The following is a 26,786-nucleotide window of genomic DNA, read 5'->3' as shown; positions in this document are numbered from 1 at the left end:
TTGTTGAGCTTGCCCTTTGAGAAGCAGCTGCGAGTCCCATCCTGAAAAAATCAGCTTTTGGCATCTCAAATAATTCTTCCTGCTTTTCCTCATGACCAGGGCCCTAGTTTCCATGTACACTAGATCTTGGGGGAAATTTTTGTAAGTTTATAATTTCTAATTTCTAGGCCAGTTGTTTTTGTTGTTCTTGGTGTTGTATTTTCTGGCTGGACAGGCATCCTCTTAGGTACAGCATTTCAGAACTTGCTCAGTTACACATCTACTTTATTCCATCACAACTTGAAATATCCAAACATTTACCCTGAAGTCGGCGCCTCTCTAGAGTGCCAAACTCTCATCTGAAGGCCACTTCCAGGGGCTGCTGCTTTAGCCAGTCTCTTCTGTCTTAGTTTTAATGGCTCAGATCTTGAAAATATTTTTTTCTCTTTTTGGCCTCTGGTGCCAGCTAACTTAGAAATGGCCAAAATAAGGTTTGCAAAATGGCTGGATAAGGCATTATGCTTGTATACTTGAATTCTATTTTTCATTTGCTGTGAGTACTTCTTTGATTCTTGTCCGGCGGGCTAGTGGGTCTTCTGCTTCTCAAGTAGCAGTTACTGGCAGTAAGTACGGGAAAGATACATTATTTTTTCTTGAATGAATTTTCCTAGACCAAGCGTTTTTTCCCAAATATTGTGTTTCCCTTTCCATCTTCCCCCGTTCCCCTTCTTTTCCTTTCCCCTCCATTTCCCTTCCCTCGCTTCCCTTTCCTTTCATGTTCCCTTTTTCCCTACCCATTCCTTGTTTATAGGGTGTCTTGAACTCTTCACAGTTTTGTCTCCATACAGTGTGACTGGAAAATTCAAAATTCAGCTAGATAGTTTTTGTCTTTTGCTGTTGGTTTCCTTAAATATTGCAGACATAACTACTTGTTAGATGAAGGTTCTGGATATTTCTCCATTTCCAGAAGTCATCTGTTCACTCGGTTGTTTCTTTTTTACACCTTGGGATCATTTTTTCCCTTGTTGTCTGCATGTTTATATCCTTGGACAATATGATCTTTGCTTGGATCAAATGTGCAAAGTGGCTTCTTCATTCTTCTAGTAGCATTACAGTTTGGAGATTTTATATTTGCGCCTTTAATATCCTAAAATACGTGGGTTTAGTTCCTTCTTCTTATAGACATAACTTTTCTAATATTATTTACTTATACCTGTCTTATGACAGGTTTAAGGTACATGTCTGGTAGCTCAGCACCTGCCAGTTGGGGTAAGGGGATTAGGACATAAAAGTGGTTCTTAGTTATGTAGCGTACACAGTAAATTAGGACCCAGCTTAGGCTAAATGGGATTCTGTCTCCCACGTGTGTTTTGGGAGCTTCTGTAGAATGCCATTTGGCTCCAACTGTGTGATACTACTCCTGGGTCCTCTGTTATGTTCTGTCGTTCTGTATGTCTGTTTTTATGTCAGTACCATACTGGACTAATTATTAGAGCTTTGTGGTATATTTTGGAATGAGGTAGTGTGATGCTTTCAGCTCTTCTCTTTGCTGAAGACTGAATTGGCTACTCTAGTTCTTTTGTGGTTTTCTACAAAATTGAAGGATTATTTACTGATTTCAGTGAAGTAAGATGTTAATATTTTGATTTAATTGTGTAAATCTGTTTGGGTAATATACGTATTTTAGTGATATCCTTGCAACTTTCCATCTATTTGTACACTTTCAATTTCCCTCATTAGTTTGTTGTTGTTGTCGTTGTGTGTGTGTATGTGTATGTTTGTGTGTGGGGGGTATATTGCGTATTGACTACATGTTAAGCCATGCTCCGTATGTCTGTCTGTTGTCTGAAAGGCCAATAGAGGATGATAGATAACCTGAAAGTAGAGTTACAAATGGTTGAGAGCCTTCTTTCAGGTGCTGGAAATCAAACCCATGTTTTCTGGAGAAGCAGCAAATGTTCTTACCCACTAAGCCATGTCTCTAGGGCCCTTTCTGTCCATTTTATACTTTGTGACAGAGATCTTTCCTTTTCCCACACCTCCCTAGATTTTTCCTGTGATGGTTCATGGACTTTTTGTGGTGTCTGTTCAAGGAGGGACATATTTAACCCTACTGTCTTTGTTTAGGATTCCACTTAAATATAATTTAGACTGTGTAAGAACTTAGGAAAAACTTCTTGAAAAAAAACCGATATATATTAAAAACAACTCTTGCCATCATAATGACTCACTTTTCTAAGACAATCTAATATGAATGTAATCTAATATGAATGTAATCTAATAAGCAATATAATATGAAAATAATTTGAAACCAAGTTATCCTCCATTATTGTGCCATTGGTAACCCTACTTTTAATGTGTCTTAGCAATCATGACTTATGTATATGTGAAATTCACAACTAATAGTCACAGAAAATGTCCTGCAGGAGTCTTGGTCCCCAAGACCTGTATTGGAGACTCACATTCAGCACTGGTGATTAACTGTCACTCATTTTAGAATATTATCTATTGTTTTAATAGTGCCTTAGTCTAAATGGTTTAAACGAGGGCCTTCCATAACATTTTAAAGAAGTGTTAGAAAACACAGATGGATATCCATTAAAATGAGGCATGGTACATCCTGGTGGAACCACCTGGTATCAGGGATACAGTGATGGTGCTGGTAGGGGATCTGTTGCCATTCCCCTTCCACACTCTAGTAAAGCCTTCTGCGTGATCTTGAGCTCAGAATAATGCTAGCCCTGTGATCAGTTGACCAGAGAGATTCCAGGGGATGCAAGATTTCATTTTCTGGGAGATATTTGAAGTCACTTATAATCCCAATATTGGGAATAAATTGTGGAATTATCAAAAATTCGACAAGTTTAGAATGTTCTTCTTGGGTTTAGAAAGTGGGACTACTTAGCAATAAGGTTTAAGAAGCTTCTTTCCTTTAGTTTTCTATTGAATAATATCACTTTGAGAGAAAAATATTTAAGAAATTCTTTCTAGCCTCAAAGCTATGAAATGAATTTCACAGAAAGATATGTTTTTGAGAATGCCAGAAGGGACCTCTTGTTTATTTATTTAGTTCTTGCCATTTTCAGTCATGAAGTATTGACTATCAGATTTTGAATCATCTTGGCCTAATGGACTTCTTGTTTCACTGGCTTATTACAAAAAAGAAATGTGCTTATCCTATCAAGTCGCTCCAAAGAGCTCAGCTATATATTTGTATTAAGAGCATTGTAAATCAGGTGCAAATTGAAATCCAGAAAGTGAACCTAGGCAGAGTTTGTTTTACTCAGCTTTTTCTTTTGCAATTTACATGTATAGTTTCAGCTAAATATTTGCTGTCTATCACACTTTAAAAAGTCCTTGAATGTTAGTAATGAGGTTAAAAGTACCTCCAAACAAAATCTAATGGTGTGTGTACATACATTATGCAAAGCATTCAGCTCAGAGTTTAAAAAAGACGCCAACGATGTTTAACACTTTGGTATTTTACCAATGAAAGGAGGAGTCACCACAGAACCCACAATAATATATGTATGTATATTATATGTGTGTGTGTGTGTGTGTGTGTGTGTGTACTATCAGCATTGATATCTGCTGTGCTGCTGATGTTTCTGTTGATGCCCTTTAATTGATGTGATGGGGGAGGCAGAGGTGGAGGACAAAGGGGTATAACGGTTTACTCATTCCTTGCATTTCTCTTCTATGTTGAGCTGTCAGCACGTGGACTGTGCACCGCAGAGTCACCTCCAGTGGTTACTGGCCTGCTTGCTCCTATCAGTGTTGTTTGAACTCCTTCTTTGGCTCTGACTGAATGTGAAGTGTTTATTGGGATAATTGCTGGTTCTTGTGTTGTGCTGGGAGCCTCTGTGGCATTGGGTCAGTTGATTGGCTGTTCTGGATAGATGGAATTCTGTTCCTCTTCGCCGATCTGTTTTGAGATGGCAAATGCTAAGCGGTTGAAGGCATATGTGTTTGTATGTGTGTGTGTGTCTTTTCTATTAAGTATTATATTTTAACAAAGGTATATGTGGTCATATGAAGTTACATGAATTTAAGTTGTATATGCATATATACACCATTTCAGTAAGTAACAGATTTCACACAACAGTAGTCACCTAAGATGATATTACCTTATGAGGTCGTAGCCACCTTAAGTCTCTACATATTGCCATACAACAGCCACATTGCTTAAGGACACATTTATCAAACAGTATCATCTTGCTGGGCAACACATGACTCCACTTCATGGCATAGAGTTTAAGACCTTTAAGATGCCTCAAGGCAGAGCATGAATAGGTAGAAAATAGCCAAACGAATAGAAGTCAAATATTTCTGCATGTGTTTGCATAACACATACTATAATAGCATATTCATACTGAAGACTTATCAATAAAACAATCATCAAAGTCTAGCCAGATGGAGTGGCATACACGCCTAATCTTAGAAGACAGGAGGCAGGTTAAGGACGATCACTGTGAGTTCAAGGCCAACTTGGTCAACATTGTAAATTCTAGCTCACCCAAGGCCATACAGTAAGTTTTAGTCTTAAAAACAAAAACATCTAAGTTCCCCTGTCTTTGTGGAAGGAGTCCCCATCAATCACATGAGCATCAAAATCTCTTATGGATATATGAGAAAACTAAGACCCAGGTGGTCTGGTCTGTCTCAGGGGTAGTGCGTGCTGAGAAATTGAGCCCAGGTTTCCACAGCAGATACCTTTGCTTCCCTTTGTCTAGTTCCATGCTCTGGACTTCCAGTCAACACAGACTTAGGAAGATGTCCAATTGAGGAGGTGGTGACTCTTCCACAGGAATCCTTGTGTTGTGATTTGCTGTCGCGAGGTCACAAGGTTACATCTTTTCTTTGATGTTTTTGAATTTTAAAGGCCTTATATTCTACTGTTAGAATAAGACCAATACTTTGCACTTTTGTGAAGGCCTAGTTCTTCTGAGAGACTATCCTTTATGTTTGAGGAGCTAGAAACGGAATACCTCCATCATGTATGAAATAACTAAAAACACCTAAGACTTGTCTTTGTAGAGTTAAATACTTGAGTGTTTGTGAATGTAAGGGAGATGTTTTTGTGTTTTTCTTGCCTATATTTAAATTGTAAAAATAACTTAGTGGTAGAGCAGTTGTCTGGCATGGAAAGTCATGGGTCTAATCCCCAGGACTACACATGTACACACATGCAAAATTTAACATTTTTTATAATAAATTGTGGCAGCAGGTTTACTCTGCCCTTGGAGTCACCTTGAATGGGTTAGGGTGGAAGCCAGTCACTAGGGTTCAGTTGCTGCTCATACAAGTGCTGATACCTCTTACTGCTTCATAGTTGAGATTTTCCATTGAAAGTTCATTGAACTCACAGTTATGAATCCTTAATGAGTGTGAAGAGTATTCTTTCAATTGTTGGTCATTGAATGAGAATGATTTATACTATTTATTATATATATGGATGGTTTGTAAGTTTCTTTGAGTAAATGAATAAGCTGTGTAAAGATAGTTTTTAAAAGACATCACCTTTTTCAACCCTGATATCTAAAAGATCTAAGACTGACTACTTGTAAACTTTAAGGAATAGTAAACTGCTTGGAATTCCAGTCCAGTGTTTGAGGAATTTGACATATGTCCTATATGTTATGTTGATGATAATTTCTTCAAAGAAATTATATTGCCTTTACCAAATTATGTTTTCTAGGGAAGAGAATTTCTGTTTGTATTTGTTTTAGTAAGTAGGATGAAATCTGATAAAAAGAACTAGTCTTTGCTGTTGCATTCCTTTGAATCCTACAAACAGGCAGGCATTTTTTTTTGCATTTATTCTTTATAGCCAATATTTTTCCATTCAGAGGAACAAGTTGTGTATATCTGGCCTGAGTGGGAGGTCACATTGCTTTAAATGTATGTTTGCAATGGCATCTGTGAGCAGTTGTCTGCTTGATGTAGTCAACAACAGTTAATACAGTGAATCTTGATAATTGAGAGGACCTTCATGGAAGTCTAGGATTGAAATGTCCACAGTAGTAGCAAATCTTTAGCAGATATTATAAAATTCAGAGCAGAATAATGTAAACTTCAAACACAAACAAAACTCTAACTTAAAAAATGATTATTTTATTGCGTATCTTGTTTTTTTTTTCTTTCTGAATGGTACCAACAGCTAAGTATTTGGGGATTATTTCCTCCACACCACACTGTGATGGATAAGAATTGAATCCAGAACTCTGGATTACTACATTGTTTAATCCCCCTTCTCTTCCTTCTCTTCTTATATATAGAGACTTTGAGTAAATTTAATTGAGGTTCATAATTGTTTTTCACCTTTTCAAAGAAGTAGAATAATGATTTATTAAGGACTAGGGGGTTGGTGAGATGTCTTACAGGGCAAAGACACTTGCTTCCGAGCCTAATGACTTAGGCAATATTGTATTACTAGGGAGCAACACCCTCAACACAGTGATTCTTATAAAGAAAAGCATTTAATTGGTGTGGGCTTATACTTTCAGAGGATTAGCCCATTGTCATCATGGCATGAAGTATCATGACACACAGGCAGACATGATTCTGGAGAAGTAGTAGCTGATAGTTCTACCTCAGAATCTGCAGGCAGTGGGAAGCCACAGACTCCAGGCTTGGAAAAGGCTTTTTTTTTTTTTGAAATCTTACTTATCCCTCTGTGACACACTTTCTCCAACAAGGCCACAACTTATATTCCTTCCAAACAGTGCCACTCCCTGGTGACCTATATGCCTATAAGGGTCATTTTCATCTAAAGCACACACGTGATGACTTGAGTTTAACCCCCAGAACCCACATAGTGCAAGGAGAAAGCTGACTACTGAGAGGAGAGAGAATGGGTTTTAGAATTAGATACAAATACACTCCAATACTAAACCATCTATTGTACCTATGATTTCTCCGATTTGGTTGTCAACTCTGATAGGCTTAATTTTATGATATACAAAATGAGGATGATATGAGCATCACAATGCTGTTATGAGAATTGAATAAATGCAAATCTATGTTACTTTACCTAGAACTACTGTATTACTTTTGTGCACAGCAGTACAAGTACATAGGACACAGAATATTTTAAATCACAAGTACTTATTTTTACGAAGATGATCTTTATAAAAGCATTAGTGACCTAAAGGTCTTTTTTTCTGCTGTGTATAAAAATGTATTCATTCCCAGGTATTCTAAATCTTGCTTCTTGAGAAGTTAAGCCCCTTACCCCTGAAGATATTTTTCTTTCAAAAAGTGTGAGAGGAAACTGATGCCAGCATTTATGCTCCTGAGTCTCATATGCTCAAGATATATTGGCAACGTTCAATTAACATTCACTAGTGTGTGAATAGAATCTTGGCTACATAGTCTCTCAGTAGTTTCTGGTTTGAATTTTAGTTGCCATCTGGATTGCCTGATTTTAAATAGTCACAATCCCATGTTTACAAAGAGCTAAGTTTGAGCACATGGGTCTCAGCTACAAATGTTCATGGGTTCATTCAACATTTATTGAATATTTACCATGAATGAAGCATGACAAAGAAACATGAAGTCAAATAGAAATCTTGTGTGTGTGTGTCTCGTGTGTGCGTGTGTATGTGTGTGGCATGTGTTTGTGCATGTGTGTGCACATGCGTGTGTTTGTTTATGTATATATGTGCACATGTGTGGTGTCTGTCTGCGTGTGTGTAGAGTCCAGGGTTCAATGTCACCAGATCACTTCTCCGCCTTCCACCTTAGCTTTTTTAGATACGATTTCTCACTGAACCTGGGTTTCAGTGACTGGCTAGATTGGCTGGCTATCAAACCCTAGAAATCGTCCTGACTCCACATGCCTGGAACTATGCTAAGATTGCTGGAACGTGCCCAGAGCTTTGCATGCTTTTGCGTGTTTTAATACAGGTACTACAGACTGGATGCAGTTCTTCATGATATCACGGCAAGTGCTTTAATGACTCAACCATCTTCCCAACTTCCTCACTTTAATTTTTGTGAACAGAAAATGGTTTATGTCCATGGTTATACACTAGTAGCACAACTGCATTCTAAATTTAGCTCTAGTGTATAATAGTGACATAATTGTTTGCTAAAGATATTTCATTTTAGCTTTTGAAAATGGAAACTATCATAAATTATGACAACTAGAATTCAGAATTTTTTTCTTTAGTCAAGATACATGAGTACTGCCTGTGAGTACCCTGTGGACATTGATTCTTGGGAATAGACTGGGGTGGGATGCAGCTAGTAATTACTTATGGAATTACTTGGGAATAGCCTATATTAACCAGTCTTGATTTTTATTACTTTATCTTAAGCAACTTAATTTTGTGATTTCAGCTTTTCATGTTCTCCCGATGTTATAGAATAGATAAAGCACATTTCTGTACTCTACACTGTGTTCTTATTATGTCGATTTAAAGGCACATGGTTCACATTTTCTTTGTTTATGGATGAGAAAACCAGAAACGTGATAAAATAAATTAAATGAAAGGCTGTTCCTTTGATTTTGAGCTGACTTTGTAAAGTAGATGCAATTGTCTCTTTCTTATGTAAACTCATCTGGATTGTGATTTAGTAACTGACAAACAAACCGGCCTGGTTGTTCAGGACTGTATACACAAGAACTGGCTGTGCTTCTGTACCTGTGTGCCATGCAGGGGAACCTATGTGCCATGCAGGGGAACCTATGTGCCATGCAGCGGAACCTATGAGCCACGCAGGGGAACCTATGAGCCATGCACGGGAACCTATGAGCCATGCAGGGGATACCTCTTGCTTTTGCTAGCGTTGGTCTCCAAGGGATAGAAATGTCTAAGACTGTTTGAGCCCTAATGCCTACTGAATTCCAGTGTCCTTGGCACTGTGAGCAGCTTCCTTGCAATGGTATCAGAGAGTTGCAGGCTGCATGGGCCCTGGAAACAGAACAGAAATAAAGGGATGCTACCTCTGATTCACTGTTGGTGGGGCCCCTGGTTCAATATTCCAGACAAACTGTGGAGGCCACCAGGCTGTTGTGGTCATAGGCCCTGCAGGTTCCCTCTCTATGCCAGACAGTATCCCTGTAAACCAGGCGTGGTGGTGCACACCTTTAAACCAAGCATGCAGGAGGCAGAGGTAGATAGATCTCTGTGAGTTTGAGGCTACTCTGGTCTATAAAGCTAGATTCAGGCTAGCTAGGAGTTATACGGTAAGACAGTATCTCACAAAAGTGATATCTTTGAAAATAACTTGGACCTAAATTCCCATCCTCCTTTTTCTACTCAAGTCCATCACTAATTGCTTACCTGCCGAAAAATAGCAAGGACTCTGGGCATAAATCCCCACATTTCTCTTTTTTTATTTTTTATTTTTTTAGAGTTTTCAAGACAGGATTTCTCTGTAGCTTTTTGGTTCCTATCCTGGAACTAGCTCTTGTAGACCAGGCTGGCTTCGAACTCAAGAGATCTGCCTGTCTCTGCCTCCCGAATGCTGGGATTAAAGGCGTGCACCACCACCGCCCGGCCCCCACATTTCTCTAAAGATGTTGGTGCCACATGACCACCAGACTGGAAGGTCATCCTAGTGGATTTGCCTCATGGGAAAAATGGTTTCAGTGTCAAGTGAGTGCAGTGTGGCCAGAAGAAAGTAAAACCCAAATGTTCTCTTTTTAATGTTGGTCTTCATAACCCAGTGAATAAGAGGTATAGGTAAAGAAATTAAGCAAATTTTCTGCCTTAAAACATTGTACAAACTATGGGGCATATGAAAATATGTGTTACTGTCTTTGATTTTCAGACATAGTCTCATGTAGCCTTACTGACCTGAGTTTACTCTGTGGCTAAGGTTGGCCTTGATCTTCTTGTCTCACCACCCAATTGCTAAGATTACAGGTGTGGACCACTTTAATCAATTACACACACACACACACACACACACACACACACACACACACACACACACACGAAAAACTCTTTAACTTATCACCAACATATATTTTAATTATCTCTATAAAATTGAACTTCATAAACCTTCATTTTATATTAATTGTCTAGCAAAGAGTTACTTTCTGTTGTTACTTATTTTATGTAAAACATGCTTTCAGATGAATTTAAGAATTCTTAAATTATTGTCAGGAAGTTTTATTCTTGAGATTTTTATATCAGTAAATAAGAAAGTCCAATAGAAACTAGTAACAGGAGTGTACTCAGTGTAATTTAATATAAAGAACACTAGTGTTGTGAAGAAGACATATGTACAAATCAGAGCTCTTGGTGTTGAATTATATTAACTTGATCTACTTACAATACTTTTGAACTGAAGTCTTTTCAGTTGTAACAGGGATAGTCATATCTAGCTCATAAAACAGGTATGAATTAAAGACACAAGGTCTGGTAAGCTGATAGGTTGTGTGATGTAAATGAGCATAAACAATATATTGTATCTAATATGTTTTAGAAATGTGTTTGGTGGTTTCAAAACAGTTCCGTGTCCTTCCTGCAAGGATTTCATTTCATACCTGGGGAATAAAACACTAAACTCTTCAACTGTAAATATCAAAATGTAATAAGCAAAATATTGTGTTAGCCCTGAAGACGGAATTCTCTGCATCTGGTATAAAGAAGACTTCTCAGGAAGGTGACATTTGAGCTGGAGTTTGACGTTGTGCAATTTTTTTTCCTGTTAAAAAGGTGGAGCAATAATTTAGAGCCAAATAACTAAGATTAAAGTGGGAGCTGTGAAAGTTCATGACTTTTATGAAAGTACGGGAAGTGGGAATTAGTTCAATGTGAACGGAACAGAGGGTGTGTAAAAGTTTATGCTTTGGCAAGAAATAATTCCGGATGGTACAGTGTCAAGGATCCTTAACACCAGACTTTGAACTTGATCCTGCTTGTAGTGAGAAAGGGGCTTACTGAGGATTTAAAGCAGATGATTGGTTTGATTGCAGTCATATCAAGATACATGAGAATGTAAGTAGGTGGAGGACAAGTGGGAACAGCATGACCTTGGGCTTTGGAGCAGGGATGCACTAATACAAGCTGACACTGGGTAGTGCTGAGAGTCATAGCAGAGAAAGTTCGAGTTTAAGAAGCCAGAATGAGAGTTTGAAGATCAGCAGAATAAAAACAAAGGATCTGAGCTCTGGACCTGCTCAATGAGAAAAAGTTCTTACAAGCATGAAGACCTGAGTTCTATTGCCAGTATTCACATGCAAAGCAGTGTGGTGGTACAGCCTTGTAATCCTAATGCCTGCTGAGCAGAGACAGGCAGATGCCCGAGGGTCAATGGAAAGCCAGCCAACCCTAATGTGCCTTCCATGCACTCATGCGTGCATAGTCATACACATGTACACACATGTATACATGCATACACATAGACATGCCCATACATACTCAAAAAAAGAACTAAAGAAGCTAAGAAAAGGAACTGGGGAAGATAAGCAGAGTGAGAAACAATATAAAAACCAAAGTTGTATTTTGAAAGCAAATAAATTTGTTTTAAGAGTCCTTTGATATTCACATAATTCTTGCTCTTGACTGGCCCCTTTATGTTCATGACTATATTGGATAAATATGAGCTTGTGTAGTCCATATTAGCTTTGAGAAAATCTTGAAAAGTCTTTACATTTGGCTGGAGTCACATTATTATGGGTTAATTTAGAAAAATATATTTTTAAGATGATCTTTTAATAGATGAATATTGTATGCAGTTGGTAGTTGTTCATGCCTTCCCTAAGACCATTTAATAAGTTTGAAGGGGATGAGGAGATGGCTCAGTTGATAAAGTGCCTTCTTTTCGATCTGAATTTGGATGCCCAGTGATCACATGACACCACTAGGGTAGGGAAGTCTGACGTGGAGACAGCTGGGTCCCTGAAGTTCATGGCTTTGCCAGTTCAGTGAGAAAGAGCCAGTTTATAAAAAGAAGTCTGCCAGAAACTGAGGAAGACATCTGAAGCTGGTCACTGGACTCCACACATAGGTGAGTGTATGCGTATACACACACACATATACACACACACACACACACCTTTACATGTGTTAGTCAACACATGAACATTCATATTATCTATACACACCATTTAAAAATAATTTAAAAGGTTTTCTTTTCATTTTACATACCAGCTGCAGTTCACCCTCCTACCCCTCCTCCAACTCTGCTCCCCAACTATTCCCCTAGCCAACCCCCTCCCCCCCATCCACTCCTCAGAAAGGATAATGCCTCCAATGGGGACTCAACAAAGTCCGGCAGATCAACTTGAGGTAGGCCCAAGCCCCTCCACTCTGTACCTAGACTGAGCAAGGTATCCCTCCAGAGAGAATGGGCTCCAAAAAACCAATTCATGCACTAGGGATAAATCCTGATCCTGTTGTCAGTGACGTTACAGACTGTCCAAGCCACAGAACTGTCACCCACATTCAGAGGGCCTAGTGGTCTCATGAAGGTTATCTGGCTATCAGTCCAGAGTCAGTGAGCTGCCAGTAGCTTGGGTCAGCTGTTTTTGTGAGTTTTCCCATCATAATCTTTACCCCTTTGCTTATATACCATACTCACATTTTTTAAAAAGTTGTTTAACTATTACACTTGTAAGTATTAATGAATTTATTAACATCTTTTCTATCTTATATGTTTTTTCTATTTTAAACTATTTATTAATACTATAGAGAAATACATTGGCTTAATTTCAGATTTATTTTGTTTTTAACTATGTGTATACATGTGCCCATGCGGGAGTTTGTGTACATGTGAGTGCAGGTACATACAGAGTGTAGGAAAAAGGCTTGAATTGCCCAGAGTTGGAGCTGCAGATAGTTGTGAGCTGCCCAGTGTGGGTGCTGGAAGCTAAACTTGGTTCTTCTTGAAGAGCAGCAACTTCTTTTAACCACTGATCCACCTCTATCACCCTAACCTAAACTGTATTTTATTCTTTGCTACTTTATTCATCTATCAAATCTCAAACAATCTATTATTAACTACATTAATTTTTTTGCTGTTGTTATTTGTTTGTTTTGTATTTTGAAACAGAGTCTCCATTAGCCCAGGCTGGCCCTGTTCTTCCCATGTATCTGAGAAAGGTTTTGAATTTAGATTCTGCTGATCCCACTCCTCAAGTACTAGAGTTCGAAGTATGTACTTAGCTCCTCTCATTAATTTGATGATTTTCCCTATACCTCCCACATATGAAACCAGGTTCTTGTAGATAAGCGTGTTGTCTTACTTCTTCATTTATATTTCCCAGTCTTTGAGTTTATTAACTTTTCTTGCTGGGCTGGTTCTTTCCTAGAATTGTCTGAAAGTGATTCTTGCTCACCCTGTTCTCGTTTTAAAGAGCAGCTATCAATTATTTATCAGATATCACATACTGTGTCTTTTAAACTACTATCTATCAGATTAAAGAATACTGCAAGTTTTAAATTTGGATTTTTAAACTTCACGTAATTTCGCTAATTAATTACAGTTTATCAGTATTCTACAGTCCTGGGATGAATCACGTCTGAGTATCCTCTCCTTTTCCTCCTCTTCTCCCTCTTCCTTTCTCTCTTTCTCATCTCTCTTTAATTTTGATGCATTCAGATACTGAGGGAATTTGAATTTTATATCTGTCATTTTTACTGCATTTGGAAGCTTCTTGTTGCTTCTGTTGGATTTGAGCACACTAATATCGAGAACCACTTTACAATAAAGCCATATCCCAAGCTACTGTGGCATCATCATTTCTGTACACATCTTCTAGTTTGGAGCAGGTTTTGCTTGTGATCTCAAGCGATATTTGCTTTCACTCCCTATACTTAGTTTAAAGCTACCAGAAAAATCACACTTTGTACAGGTACCACGTGATGGTGTGAATTTAACTTTCATTCTTCATTATACGTTTTAATTCCTAATTTATTAGAGTTCATTCTCTCAGCCTTTCCAGCTGTAGTGTGCCTTATTCTGTTTTTTTTTTCCTTTGAGTCTCAGAGGACAATAGAACTCAGTAATTGTGTGAACCATGCAGTACCAAGATCTTTAGTTTAAAAATGACTTTATTCTTTTGTTTCCAGTTCTCCTAGCAGCCATATCTTATAACTATGGTTAGATTATATGTGGCTATATAGTAAATATGTATAATATCTCATGTACCCGTTTTTAAAACTGATAGATTGATCAATCTGAGAGTTTGAAACTTAGTGTATCTAACATTGTTAATTGTTCGGGAAGGTCAATATGTGTGTGTACATGAGGGTGTATGTGTGTGTCAAGGCTGAAGGCTGGGCTTTATGTCAGGAAACATCCTTTATTGCCCTTTTACCTTATTCTTTGAGGTATGGCCTCTCAATCAAACACAGAACTTGTTGACATAGATAATAGTTAGCCAGCTTGTTCCATGGATCTTCTGTCTCTGCCTGCTGAAGATTCGGTTGCAGGAGGGCTGCTATGGCCCTTAATCACTGGCATGGGTTCTAGAGATCCAAACTTCTGAGCTCTACTTGAGCAGCAAGTTGTTCAACTACTGAGATATCTCACCACATACCAGTCTGATCTGTTGATAACCACTACTTTAACTTTACTTTTTGACAGAATTTTATTCTATAATGTAGGCTCACTTTTGGGACTTGTGATATTTCGCCTTAGCCTCTCCAAAGTGCTGGGATTACATGTGCCTCCATGCTTGTTGGTAATGCTACTTCAGCCTTAACTAAGTGGTATATTCGGTCACAGTTTTCAACATGGTCTTACACTTACATTGCCTCAAACAAAATTTCATTCTTTTAATTTGTGGAAATGTAGATGCGAAGGTTCAGTTAAGGGATTATAGTCCTCAACTCCTCATAGAATAATGCTATTCTGATGTCTTAATATAATGCCAATTATCATAGTCAACCTATTTGAAGCCAATTATGCAAATAGGTGGAGTTAGTGGTGGTGACTTGTGTACATGAATAGGGGTTGATTAGGAGGGTTACCCACTGACCCACACTCGGCTCTTCAGGCATTAATTATAGCTCCCCGTGAATTATGCCATTGTGGTTTCTTTGAGTTGAGACTGTTCCCTCTCTTTTCTTTGGAAGTACAAATGTTCTTTACTGGGTGAGCATGGGTCCTGAACATGAAAGATCAAATCTATCAATGTCCATAGAAAGCGAGATGTTGGGAAAAGAACCCTGAAGGAAACTAGCTTGCTTTGCTCAGTGTGCCCCAACAATGCTCTTGTCCTCAAATTCTTGCATCTCCTCCTTTTTTCTTTTGCCTGTGTTAAACATGGGGCCAATCTTCATGTGGCCATTGGTCTGGCGTTCATTAAACTTTTTTCTCTTGTAATTTTCTCCTCTAGGAATTTTCCTACCTAGGAAATATGAAAGAACCACTAACAAACAATAGCAACAATAGAATTCAAGTGAAATGACTATACAGTGAGGGAGTACTAGGGCGCTGAAGTTTAAATGAGGAAGGAGTTAAGTACAACTAAACATGTAAGAAGAAGACACGTGGAAACTTACTATTCCATAAGCTAAATTTAAACAAATTAAAAAATAGAAATCCCAGCTAAAGAATCCAGACTGCCCAGTGGCTTTTGAGAACAAAACCTGAATTATTAGAATGTGTATTCATTCATCTGATGGCCAATCAGTATGAAAGCCTTGTTTGAAAAGACAAACCTGGAAGCATTGGCACTGTTCAACATGAGGGAAATAGTTGACTTAATTATGTTGCATTTCTAGGAAAGAGCATAGGTAAGGTATTTTAGAAGTTAGTTATTTTGAATAGGACAACTGATTGGTGGGCTCTTTCTTGGGCAAGACTGTTCCTCTTTACTCTCAGAATTCTTTGATTGCCTGTGTTTTTTTTTTGTTTGTGTGTGTGTGTATGCGTAGGGATGAGGCCTCGTGGACTTTTCCCTTCTATTTTGGCATGAAAACATATACAAACAGCATTATACAGAGTAGTTTATATTTAGGAATATTTTATGTTATTTAATGATGAATAATGAAATGTTTTATTTGGAGAACTGAGTATAAATCATTGCAAAATTTTTCGACAACTTTTTTTTCCAAGCCAGAGTTTCTCTGTGTAACATCTCTAGCTGTCTTAGAACTTGTGTTGTAGACCAGGCTGGACTCAAGCTCACAGAGATCGTCCTGCCTCTGCCTCCCTACAGCTGGGATTAAAGCCATGTGTCATTATGCCACCATCATAAATCCTTAAAATCCTTAAGAGAATAACAGTAAAGACTGTGTGGAAATATTAGCTATTTTATGATAAAAAATTTTAGCATGGGATTATTCATTTGAATAAATAATTAGATTATAATTGTAAAAGTGAGATGTGCACATGAACTGTTAAGAACTAAAAAGATTTTTTTAATAGGTTTTGATATGTGCATGCTTGTTCCACACACACGTGTGTGTGTTTATTTTTATGCAGGTACATACATTATTATGTACACAGATATTTGTAATTCCCACTCAGACCCATGTTTTAGTAAAAAGTCACAGGAAGTGACTGAGAGTGTTTTGAGCTTCTCTAATTCTCCTTTTCCCTGATGTCGTCGTGTTTATGAAATGGTTCATCACTTCCAAAACTTCAGTTTCATAGTTGTGAGTTTGACTTAGAGTTGTTCTGTGTTTTCTTAAGAAACCAGAATACATCAATTTTAACAATTGCTTGCAGCTAAAACATATGAAAAAAACCCTCAAAAATTCTGACATGATTATGCTTTGAGATAATTTCAGTTTTGAATGTATATATGTATAAATGTGTGTGTGTGTGCATGTGTGTGTGTTGTGTTCTTTGTAAATGCATCATAAATAGATATGAGCTGGCTTTGAGTAGTTAAAAATGATTGGACCATAATGAATACCAAGTATTTCTCTAGTAATTTATATTTACCAAAGGGTGTTTATGTATCAAGAACAAATTTCAACCTTTTATGATAAACATTATTTTTGCTTAAAAAATAATCTTAATTTTAAAGAAACTAAATGGCTTTGATATGTGAAGTCTCCAGTTTTGAACCACCTACTTTTCATATTGTAGCATCTATTAATGGAGAGAGAAGACACACAAGTTAATGTCAAGTGCAATGATACCAGGTAAAGAAAGTTGGAAATTAGATATGACTGAGGAGAGGCTAGATTCTGAAGCCTTATATGTGTTAATGAATATATGTGAGGTGGGGCAGGGGCAAGGACAAGCAGAGATAAACTAAGACTCTCTGTGTGTAGAACACACATGAGCATAGTGCAGATTAGGACATCAATAACAGAGCTAGAGGAACTCCTCATATCCTACATACATGGTTTGTAGGTAGAAACACCTGAACATATTAATGAGTTCCAGTGTAGGATTTTAAAAGGGAGCATCATAAATGGTAATGCTGATGTTAGGTAGATAATTGGGCCCTTGAATCTAAAGTTCATAGGGGAATCTGGGCTTGAGATCTGCACTTGGAATGTAGGTACTCACAGTGGTGACCTTGGATTTCTTCAGTGGAAGGATGGTTGTCAGTAAAGAAGAGAAGTGGTTCAGGGTCTTTGTTCCAAAATATGACAATGCTTTGGATATTAAAGATAAGAAGGAATTAATAAGGAACCTGATATTATTACAATTGTTGAAAAATAAGCTGAAATGGATCCAGTTAGAGTGAGAAAAGCTGGAGAGTTATGATGAAATATAGACAACCTTTTTCTGAGCCCATTCCCTGAGCCTCATGCTATAACAAACATGAATACATGTAAGCAAAGTCCATTTTTTTCTTTGTCCCACAGTGGTATACACTTTTAGTTGTTGTGTGGAAGAGTGTTTATTTGGTTTTTATAATAACAAAGAAAGCCACCTCCACTACTACCATTTCCTTCTCCTGCTTCTTCTTGAAGAAGCTGAGACAAAAGAAAGTGGAACATTTCCTTGTGTTTTTACAACAACAGCACAGTCTTTATCCCAATACCACATGCACTGATCCATGTTGACAAAAGTCGCAATAAATTTCAAGAGTGAAAATAATCAGGGGTGAGAATAAAATAGAGAAGCAACTGACACCAGGGAAAACTAGAGAGGAGCATGGAGCACACGGTGCTGGTGCGGTCGGTAAGGATAGAAACTGTCAGAGGATGTAAACGTTAGCTGAGAGACAGGATGGGGCACAGTCCTGTCTGCTTAGGTTTCTCAGAGCTTGAAAGGAGTTTCTCAAGGTTAGCATTGGTAAGCACAGGGCTTCACAAGGAAAGGATTTGCATGCTCATTAAAAAGCCTGAACCAGACCCAAAAAGAGGAACATGGGATGTACTCACTCATATTTGGTTTCTAACCATAAATAAAGGACATTGAGCTTATAATTCATGTTCCTAGAGAAGCTAAATAAGAAGGTGAATCCAAAGACAAACACATAGGCATCCTCCTGAATATTAACCTTCATCAGGCGATGAAAAGAGACAAAGACAGAGACCCACATTGGAGCACCGGACAGAAATCTCAAGGTCCAAATCAGGAGCAGAAGGAGAGAGAGCAAGGAACTTAGGACCGCGAGGGGTGCACCCACACACTGAGACAATGGGGATGTTCTATCGGGAACTCACCAAGGCCAGCTGGCCTGGGTCTGAAAAAGCATGGGATAAATCCGGACTCTCTGAACATAGCGGACAATGAGGAATACAGAGAACTCAAGAACAATGGCACTGGGTTTTTGATCCTACTGCAAGTACTGGCTTTGGGGAGCCTTGGCAGTTTGGATGCTCACCTTACTAGACCTGGATAGAGGTGGGCGGTCTTTGGGCTTCCCACAGGTCAGGGAACCCTGATTGCTGTTCGAGCAGATGAGGGAGGGGGACTTGATCGGGGGAGGGGGAGGGAAATGGGAGGTGGTGGCGGGGAGGAGGCAGAAATCCTTAATAAATAAATTAATTAATTAAAAAAACAAAAAAAGAAAAAACTGTAAATAAAGCACAAAATTTGAGAAATATTTAAAAAAAAGCCTGAGGCAACACACACTTGCAGGCGTTATTCTAGGGCCCAGGTTAGGCTAAGAACTAGAGGAAGACCAGACGGCCTTCCAGCGTCCTTGGGTTGTTTATGGTCAGGATGGATTGCTTCCTTTAATTTCATAACAAAATTGAAAATGGGAACCACTTAAAGTCAAAATTCACTTAAGAACTTTCTGGACACAAGTAGAAAGATACAGCTCCTATCTGTTTGGTCTCTAAATCTGAGTTTCTTCTTTTATAGCATTTGGCAGACTGTCCAGAGTCCCTAAAACAAAATAGTGTTTACATTCTGTGATGTTAAATGGAGCCACACATTCCAGAACGTGGGACCTTTTTGTATCTCCAATATAAAAGCAAATGTTTATATTAATGTGTCCAAGGAAATAGGGTAACCCTACTGCTACATTGTAATGCAGCTCAGTTATAAGATATTTTATATTATTTGAAATAATTAGTTACTTGAAATAGTTCTTGCTACTTACTATCCATTGTCCAGTTTTACCTATGAAGACTTGGGACTTGTCAGGTGTAAGTAGCATCCCCATGACTATATAGCTGCTATCTGATGAAACACGAAATACTTAAAGATTTATTTTACTATTTTCAATTATGTGTATGCATGTATATGCACAGGAATTCAGTGCCCACATAGCTAGAAGTGTCAGATTTCCCCTGGAACTAGAGTTACGGTCAATTTTGAGCTGTACAATATGGGTGCAGGGATAAAGCTAGTCTCATCAGCAAGGGCAGAATGTACTCTTAACCACTGAGCTCTGTCTAGACCCCACCTCCAATCTTAACTGCCGAATACATATGCTTTTTGTGTTTTGATACAGTATACACCTTCTCTGACACAAGGCATTTGGTGGTAGACTTTAGGTTGTTCAGAGAGATAAACCAGGGTTCGTTTGTCTTCTGTCAAGTTCCCTCTTTTCTGGATCATCATGACTTTCTTTTTGAAGTAATAGTTCAACTTGGTGCCCCACCCCTGTTTGACATAAGAAAACCCAACCTTGTATTCTTCTGTTTAAATGTATTACTTTAACTTTAGTGCCCTGAGGCTCAAATGTACTGTAATACATGGACCTGTTTCTTTTTTTTTTCCTACGGAGTCATTTAAGTCAAGGGAGTCCTTAAACACTACATTTTTTTTCCATAGACAGAAAACGAAACAATGGTCTTTCTGGTAGAGGCACCTTTTCCTTGGCTTAACAATTTATGAGTGCAAATATCGAGTTTCCTGAGGATTTTCCTGGTCCTAGTGTGTCGTCTTATTCAGATTGCTGGACTAGAAACTCTGACTTCAGTTTCTCTTCTAATTATCACTCTGGGAGGCCTGCTAGTTTTGGCCCAATCCTTTCTTGCTTTACACTTCTCATTCCAAAACTTGATTGACCTTTCTTCCCTCTCTTGTTAGCCACCCCGTCTCTGTAACCCATGAATATGGTCTTAAATCTGCCCGGAGGAGCTTCTTAGAGTGGTAGGCTCTGATGTATAGAACAGAGTGCAGGACTTCCGATCTGGATTGGTCCTGGAAATCACTGTAGAAAGGAAAGCTTTTGTGCCTAACTAGTTCAGGAATCTTTGCTTTATCTGATATAAACTCCTATATAGATCTTAGTTCAGCGGTCTGGGAGGTTGAGAAGGAAGAGATAAGCAAAATATTATTATATTATTGTGTAATAGTTCATTATGGCACCTTGTTTAGAAACTTTAGTATCAAGAATGAATTATAACAAGAATACAGTGTAAATACCAGAGAATGTTTCTGTTTATACTTATAGTTGTGTAAGGACATCATAATTAGATTTGGAATTGTATGTCCCCAAGTGATCTTCATCTTACCATATAATAAATAAAAACCTTTTGGGCTGAGTTCCTGATTTTTCCTTCTCTAATCAATGAACTACTTTAATTACTTCTTATTCCTCAAGCAAAATTTCTATTCAAATCATCATTATACCACACACAGAGTGAAACAATGACATGTCCATTCCAAACTGTTTCTGAACTAAGAGATTTTAGCCGAATTTCCCAATAGATATGTATCCTATTTGAATAACAAATCCAAGTCAGTTTAAAAAACAGTGTTCAGTGTTTGCTGTGATGAAAATCTTCCATGAAATTAAAGCTAATTATGTTAACTGACCCAGTGAATATTTAGTAAATGTCTACGTATGCTAAGCATGATTTAGATGCTAGAGAAACAGTGAGTGTCTCCATGTTCCTACCTATGTTGGCAGTAGGAGAGGGCCTTTTGAAAGCTGAATTTACTTGTATGCCTCTTAATGCTATTTTCCTCTTTGAGACAGTCCATGTAGATTACCTTAGAACTACTGGCTTAATTACAGAGAACTCTTAAAAGCATATAAAATGATATATAATTTTCTCACCTAAGAAACACACAGGTCAAAGCAGATCTTGCTTAGGCATGAAGGTCTAGTTGAAAATATTTTAATACTGTGTTCCCAGGCTCTATCCCATTTTACTGAGCCTGTCTGCCCTGCATCTCACCCTTAATTTACTGTCAGGAAAAATGACAGCTGCCTTCTTGTAGCTAGTTAAACTGAATTATTATATACAGGATTTATATTTTAGTTTATCCCTAACTTATAGCATCAATGGGTAAATTATCATATGGCAAGAGAGTCAACATGTTAAATCTCCACAATTCTCCACCATATTTAATAGTTTATTGTAGGAGTAAGAGATTACATGCAGACTTTAAACATGTCTAATTGCCATGTGCAGTCACAACCTCCATTAGATGATGCTGTCTGTAATCTGTTGGTAAGTGTGCAATGTTGGATAGAGTTGCTTTTTTCCTTACTTTTTCAGGAAACCAAAGGTTCTACTCACAACACTTAACTTGTACAAACTTGGAAAAGCCTTGAGGTTACTCATGTTTGGATTTTTGTTTTTTAAGTAACACACCTATATAAATATATTTCATAAATAGCTTTATTGTGTTTTTAGATGATATACAACCAAGAGAATATATTCTCTGAAATAGTTTTACATTAAATATATACTTGGGAAAGGGAGAATATATGTGTCTACCTGCAAAATAGGACTACAGCTTAATAAAATAGCACACATGTGAGTGAAAAGGACCAAGGAACATTTGTGGATGTCCTTGGTGCTGTCATCCAGACCCATAGAGTGCTCTGATTTCAGAAGTTACATGAGGACATGATGATCGGGCCAGTTGAGGGTTACGCCAGAGAAATCCAGTGATGCTGCCTTTGCAGCAGGACACCAAGTGTGGGTAATGACAGTGTCTGTGCAGAGCTGTGGGAGGCATGAGACTTCACCCGTAGGCTAGCAAGCTGCTACCATTCAACAGGTTCTGGCAGAAATGCTGTTCATATTTTTAGACACCAAAACCTTTATTAGGCCTGGCACTGCCGAGGGCATAAGGTCATGAACTTCAAGTCTGTGGGAATTACTCTTGCCCTATGAATCCTTGGGGGTGGCACAGAGTTGGTTGGGCAGATCCCAAGAATGAAGAGAACTTTCTATGCTGATGAGGGAACTGAGTTTGTATGGCCAGGAAGGGCACTGAGTTTGGGAAATTCTTAAAATAGGTTGTACGTAAACACAGCTAAGATTTGCACCAGAGAGAGACAGAGGGACAGACAGAGACAAGAGAAATGCAGAGAGGCAGAGAGAGAGAAAGAGAGAGAGAGAGAGAGAGAGAGAGAGAGAGAGACAGAGACAGAGACAGAGAGACACAGAGAGAGACAGAGAGAGAGACAGAGAGAGAGACAGAGACAGAGAGAGTACTGCCCCCCTGTGAATCTGTCCTTTGGCATCTCTGGCTGGCCTGTTCTCTATGAACAACTCCATGAGAAGGCAATCCAGAACAAAGGACATCAATGTTTCTTCTGACAAGTTGTGCAGCAACTCTCTTAGAATTACCTCTCCACAAGCCTGAGCAATGAGTAGACTCTTGGTTCAAACTGTGCCAGAACTGAGTATCCAAGTCTGCTACTCCTAGATTATTCGGCTTTAGCTTGGGACATTCCTGTTGTACAATCTCTGTTTTCGGTAATATTGGTGATCAATAATGTGACTAAAATAACTAAGTAAGCGCAGAGGGGAATTCACAATAGATTGGACTCTTCCAAGTACAGAGGGGAATTCTCAATAGATTAGACTCTTCCAAGTACTGAGCGGGATTCACAATAGATTGGACCCCTCCAGGTATAGAAGGGGAGTCACAATAGATCAGACCACTCCAAATACAGAGAGGGGTTCACAATAGATCGGATCCCTCCAAGTACAGAGGGGGATTCACAATAGATTGGACTCTTTCAAGTACAAAGAGGGAGTCACAATAGATCAGACTTCTCCAGTACAGAGGGGTATTTACAATAGATCGGACCCCTCCAAGTACAGGAGAGGATTCATAATAGATCAGATCTCTCTAGGTATAGAAAGGGATTCACAATAGATCAGACCCCTCCAAGTACAGAGGGGGATTCACAATAGATCAGACCCCTCTTCACCCAAACGTGCCACAATCTGAGTACAGCAGCCTCTGTGTGGTTGTGTGGTTCTCAGTTTTATAATTTACTTTATTTTACTTATTTGTATGTGGCATTTTCACATATGACTGTGCACAATAGCTTCTATTTTACAATAAGTTGAAGAAAACTCAATATAGGTTTCAGTGGATTTTTTTTTTGATAGTTAAAGGGAGGTTCAGGTGGAGTAGAATTAAAGTCGTCTCAGAGCGAGGAGTGGTACCCACATTTTAGCTTCAAAATCGATAGTTCTGCTGCTTGCAGTCACATTAATATCTGAGCCTTCGTCCAAGCTGTCATCACACAGATGTCAAAGCATCTGAGGCTAGACTGCACATGGTGGCACGAGCCTTTAATTCCAGCCCCTTTGGGACTGAAGCAGGCAGGTTTTGATAAGCTCAAGGCCAGCCTTGTCTATACAGCAAGTGCCAGGCCAGAAAAGGCTAAATAGTAGACCTAGTGTCAAAACAAAAAATGAGAAAAACAGAAGGCCACATGATTATTGGCACTTCTCTTTTCGTGAGGATATTTCCATCACTTTTTTTTTTTTGCTTACTTTTCCCTCTGGTAACATTAAAACTTTTTTTGAATTTGTTTGTTTGTTTTGTTGTGTGTTTCCTTCCTAAATTTCAGTGCACTAGAACCTATTGTGATTTCAGACACACTGTGGAATTTAAAGGGTGACTTCTCCTTGTTTTCTATTTGCGCATACATAAATGCATTGGCTTGTCTCTGTTAATCTGTTGATTTCATAGTAGAGAAATGCAGAAAATGCCTCTAAAAAAGATCCAAGATCATAGTCCAAACTCTTACACTGTGCTTTTTGCAAGGAGAGAGAGATTAACCAGTGGTTGTTTTGAGGTCTGATTAGCATGGCTTGGCAGAGGACTGCCTAAAATGATTTCTCCTTTACTAATGTACTTTGCTGCTCAAGGACAATTTTATTTAGGTTTTATAGAAAATCAATAGGGCATTGAAGCATCTCCAAAGCATCTCCCTTCTAAAAGAGGGGGATGGAGAAGAGACCAATGATGGTGCCTTTTAGGTGAGGGTCCTGGAAGGTAGGAAGTTCCAGCAGCGACATTTAAGCAGCTGCATGGCTGAAGTTGGAGTGAAGTTTCAGATGAATGGGATGCGGCTTTGGCTAGAATAATGGGAAAGGTAGTCTTTTTGAGTCCTAGTTTGTTATGGCTTTTCAAGCAGGTAGAATTTAATTCTTGCTGAACAAAATTGTTGGAGGAAATTAAGCCCTGAACAGTGGATGAGTCCAGCATGTTCAAGAACCACATACCCGGTGAAGCAATTTAAGGAGGAAACAGCATCATCGTAGACTTTTGTGAAGTCATAGGGTTAAACCTCTAAACTTAGAGTCTTGGTTTTGCTTTGTTTTCTCCAGTTTGTGTTTTGAGTATGTACGGCTTCCCCAAATTACTGGGGTTAGCTTATAATGTGGAATCAAACCTTGTTTTTCTGGATAAGCCTCAGAGGTATCAAGGCTTTCCATTCCCTGGGGCTGGAGAGGAGGCTCAGAGGTTCGGAGTACTTGTTGCTCCTGAAGAGGACACCAGTTCAGTTCCCAGGATCCACATGGTGGCTCATAACCAGTAACCAGATATACCTCTAGGTTTTGGGGATCCAATGCTCTATTTTGGCCTCCTTGGGCACCCGTCATACACATGGCACACAGGCAAAGCACACACACACACATACACACACATACACACACTAGTCTAAGACTGACTGAGAATGAGTAAGAATTCACATTTCCTGGACCACTGATGAATAAGTATTAAATGTGTGTATCTCTAGCATCCTAGAACTAAACGATTCAGATAGTCATAGTTAGAGCTGAGGAGAAGCACACCTGTACTTCTAATTGGTTTCTCTGAGCTGTAAGCAGTATGTATTAATTCTATTCTATTCTGCTTCATAATAGAACCCCATATTTCCATTATACTGGTTTAGCTCTCAGCATATATTATATTTTTGAAGACACAATAGAATAAACAAAAACCAATATATTCTAATTGGAAGCTTTTAAAATACCTACATCATGATGCGATTTTAATTTCAATGTTATTTATAGGCTGTGGTGCATAAACGACTACTGACTTATTATAGAATCCAGTAGCATGTTTAATGCAGAGATATATAACATGGCCATAGGGTGAACTAATTGGATGTCAGCATGAAGAATGGGTTTATAACCCAGTTACGACTCATCCTTTGGAACACTGTGGTTTATTCTAGGCACCCTTAACCTCTCTGGCTATGGTGGGATGATGGTATGGTCTCAGATGGCATGTGGCCAAACATGGATACAGAGTTAGTGCCTCCGGAAGGCCTTGTTTAACACACTCACTCTGGGATACTCCTCTGCTTGTTTACTTCCAGGCCGACCACTGCTCTAAGCAGTGTTGGGGCAATGCCTGGGCCGCCCGAGCCCTTGAAGCTCAAGAAGGAACACCTGCACTTCTCATGATGGGAGGTCAGAGGCAATGTAAGTGACTTCCTAATTTGGGGGGCTAAATCCCTTCAGTGATTGAGGTTTGTATGACGCTAGCCATAGAGGTAGCCATTCCCTGTATGTTTCATGTCGTCATCGTTCCTGGAAGTGTAAGCATTGGCCTGAGTTTTGGATGTATCTCTCTGCTGTCTCTTTGCTGACAAGCAGAGTTCAAAGGCACAGCACCTTTGTCTTTGTTTCCTATGTGTTTCTCTGAATGTTTTCACTTTTCTGAGGTCTGCAAAGACAAAAGAGGGAAATTTTTATCTTTTAGATTACTTTCAATTTCACAGCAGCTGAAAATACTGTTGCCAAGCACCGTTCAATGTGGCTTTATGTGTCTCCAATAATGTTAGCCAAAGTAGTCCAAACCATGAAAGGACTTCCCAGAGTTAAAGCAGTCTAGCCTGATGGTTCAGGTCGGTGAGCCCAACTGTTCAGAGAAGGAGTTAGAAGGATTACAGCTTTAAGCTCTGCTTGGGCTGCAGAATGAGTTCATGGCACCCAGGACTACTTGGTGAGACTGCACTTCTAAGTGGAAACAGGGCTGGGAATGTCCCTTTGTGGTAGAGCATTTGACTGACATGTGTACAGACCCTGGATTCAGCCGCTAGTACTGTCAAAATAAATAAAGAATAGTTGAGTGGAAATGATATTTGCTTGCGATTAATTACATGGGACCAGAATTAAGATGTTTCCTTTAGAAAAACCAATTAAGCTGTGATGTTTACATTCAATTATAGTTTTCATCAAAAGCAGAGCGAGGAGAGGAAGGATTAGAATACCATCGAGCTGTATTTTCATCAAGTTCCAAGACTTCAATCT

General features: G+C 38.7%; 1 protein-coding gene across 2 annotated transcripts in view; it reads left to right on the top strand.

Annotated features, from left to right (window-relative positions):
• Positions 1–26,786, top strand: part of Tll1 (tolloid like 1) — a 178,627-nt gene that overhangs the window by 4,284 nt on the left and 147,557 nt on the right. Inside the window, exon 2 of one of the 2 annotated variants that reach the window (XM_075986872.1) lies at positions 25,850–25,955. The exons of the other annotated variant lie outside the window; for it this stretch is intronic. Within the exon in view, the coding sequence (XP_075842987.1) occupies positions 25,934–25,955 (22 nt within the window). The 5' untranslated portion in view covers positions 25,850–25,933. The remainder of the gene's footprint in view (positions 1–25,849; positions 25,956–26,786) is intronic. 2 annotated transcript variants of the gene reach the window in all.

The sequence above is a fragment of the Microtus pennsylvanicus genome, chromosome 9 (genome assembly GCF_037038515.1).
Source record: "Microtus pennsylvanicus isolate mMicPen1 chromosome 9, mMicPen1.hap1, whole genome shotgun sequence".
NCBI lineage: Eukaryota > Metazoa > Chordata > Mammalia > Rodentia > Cricetidae > Microtus > Microtus pennsylvanicus.
This window is presented reverse-complemented; position numbering and strand designations above follow the sequence as displayed.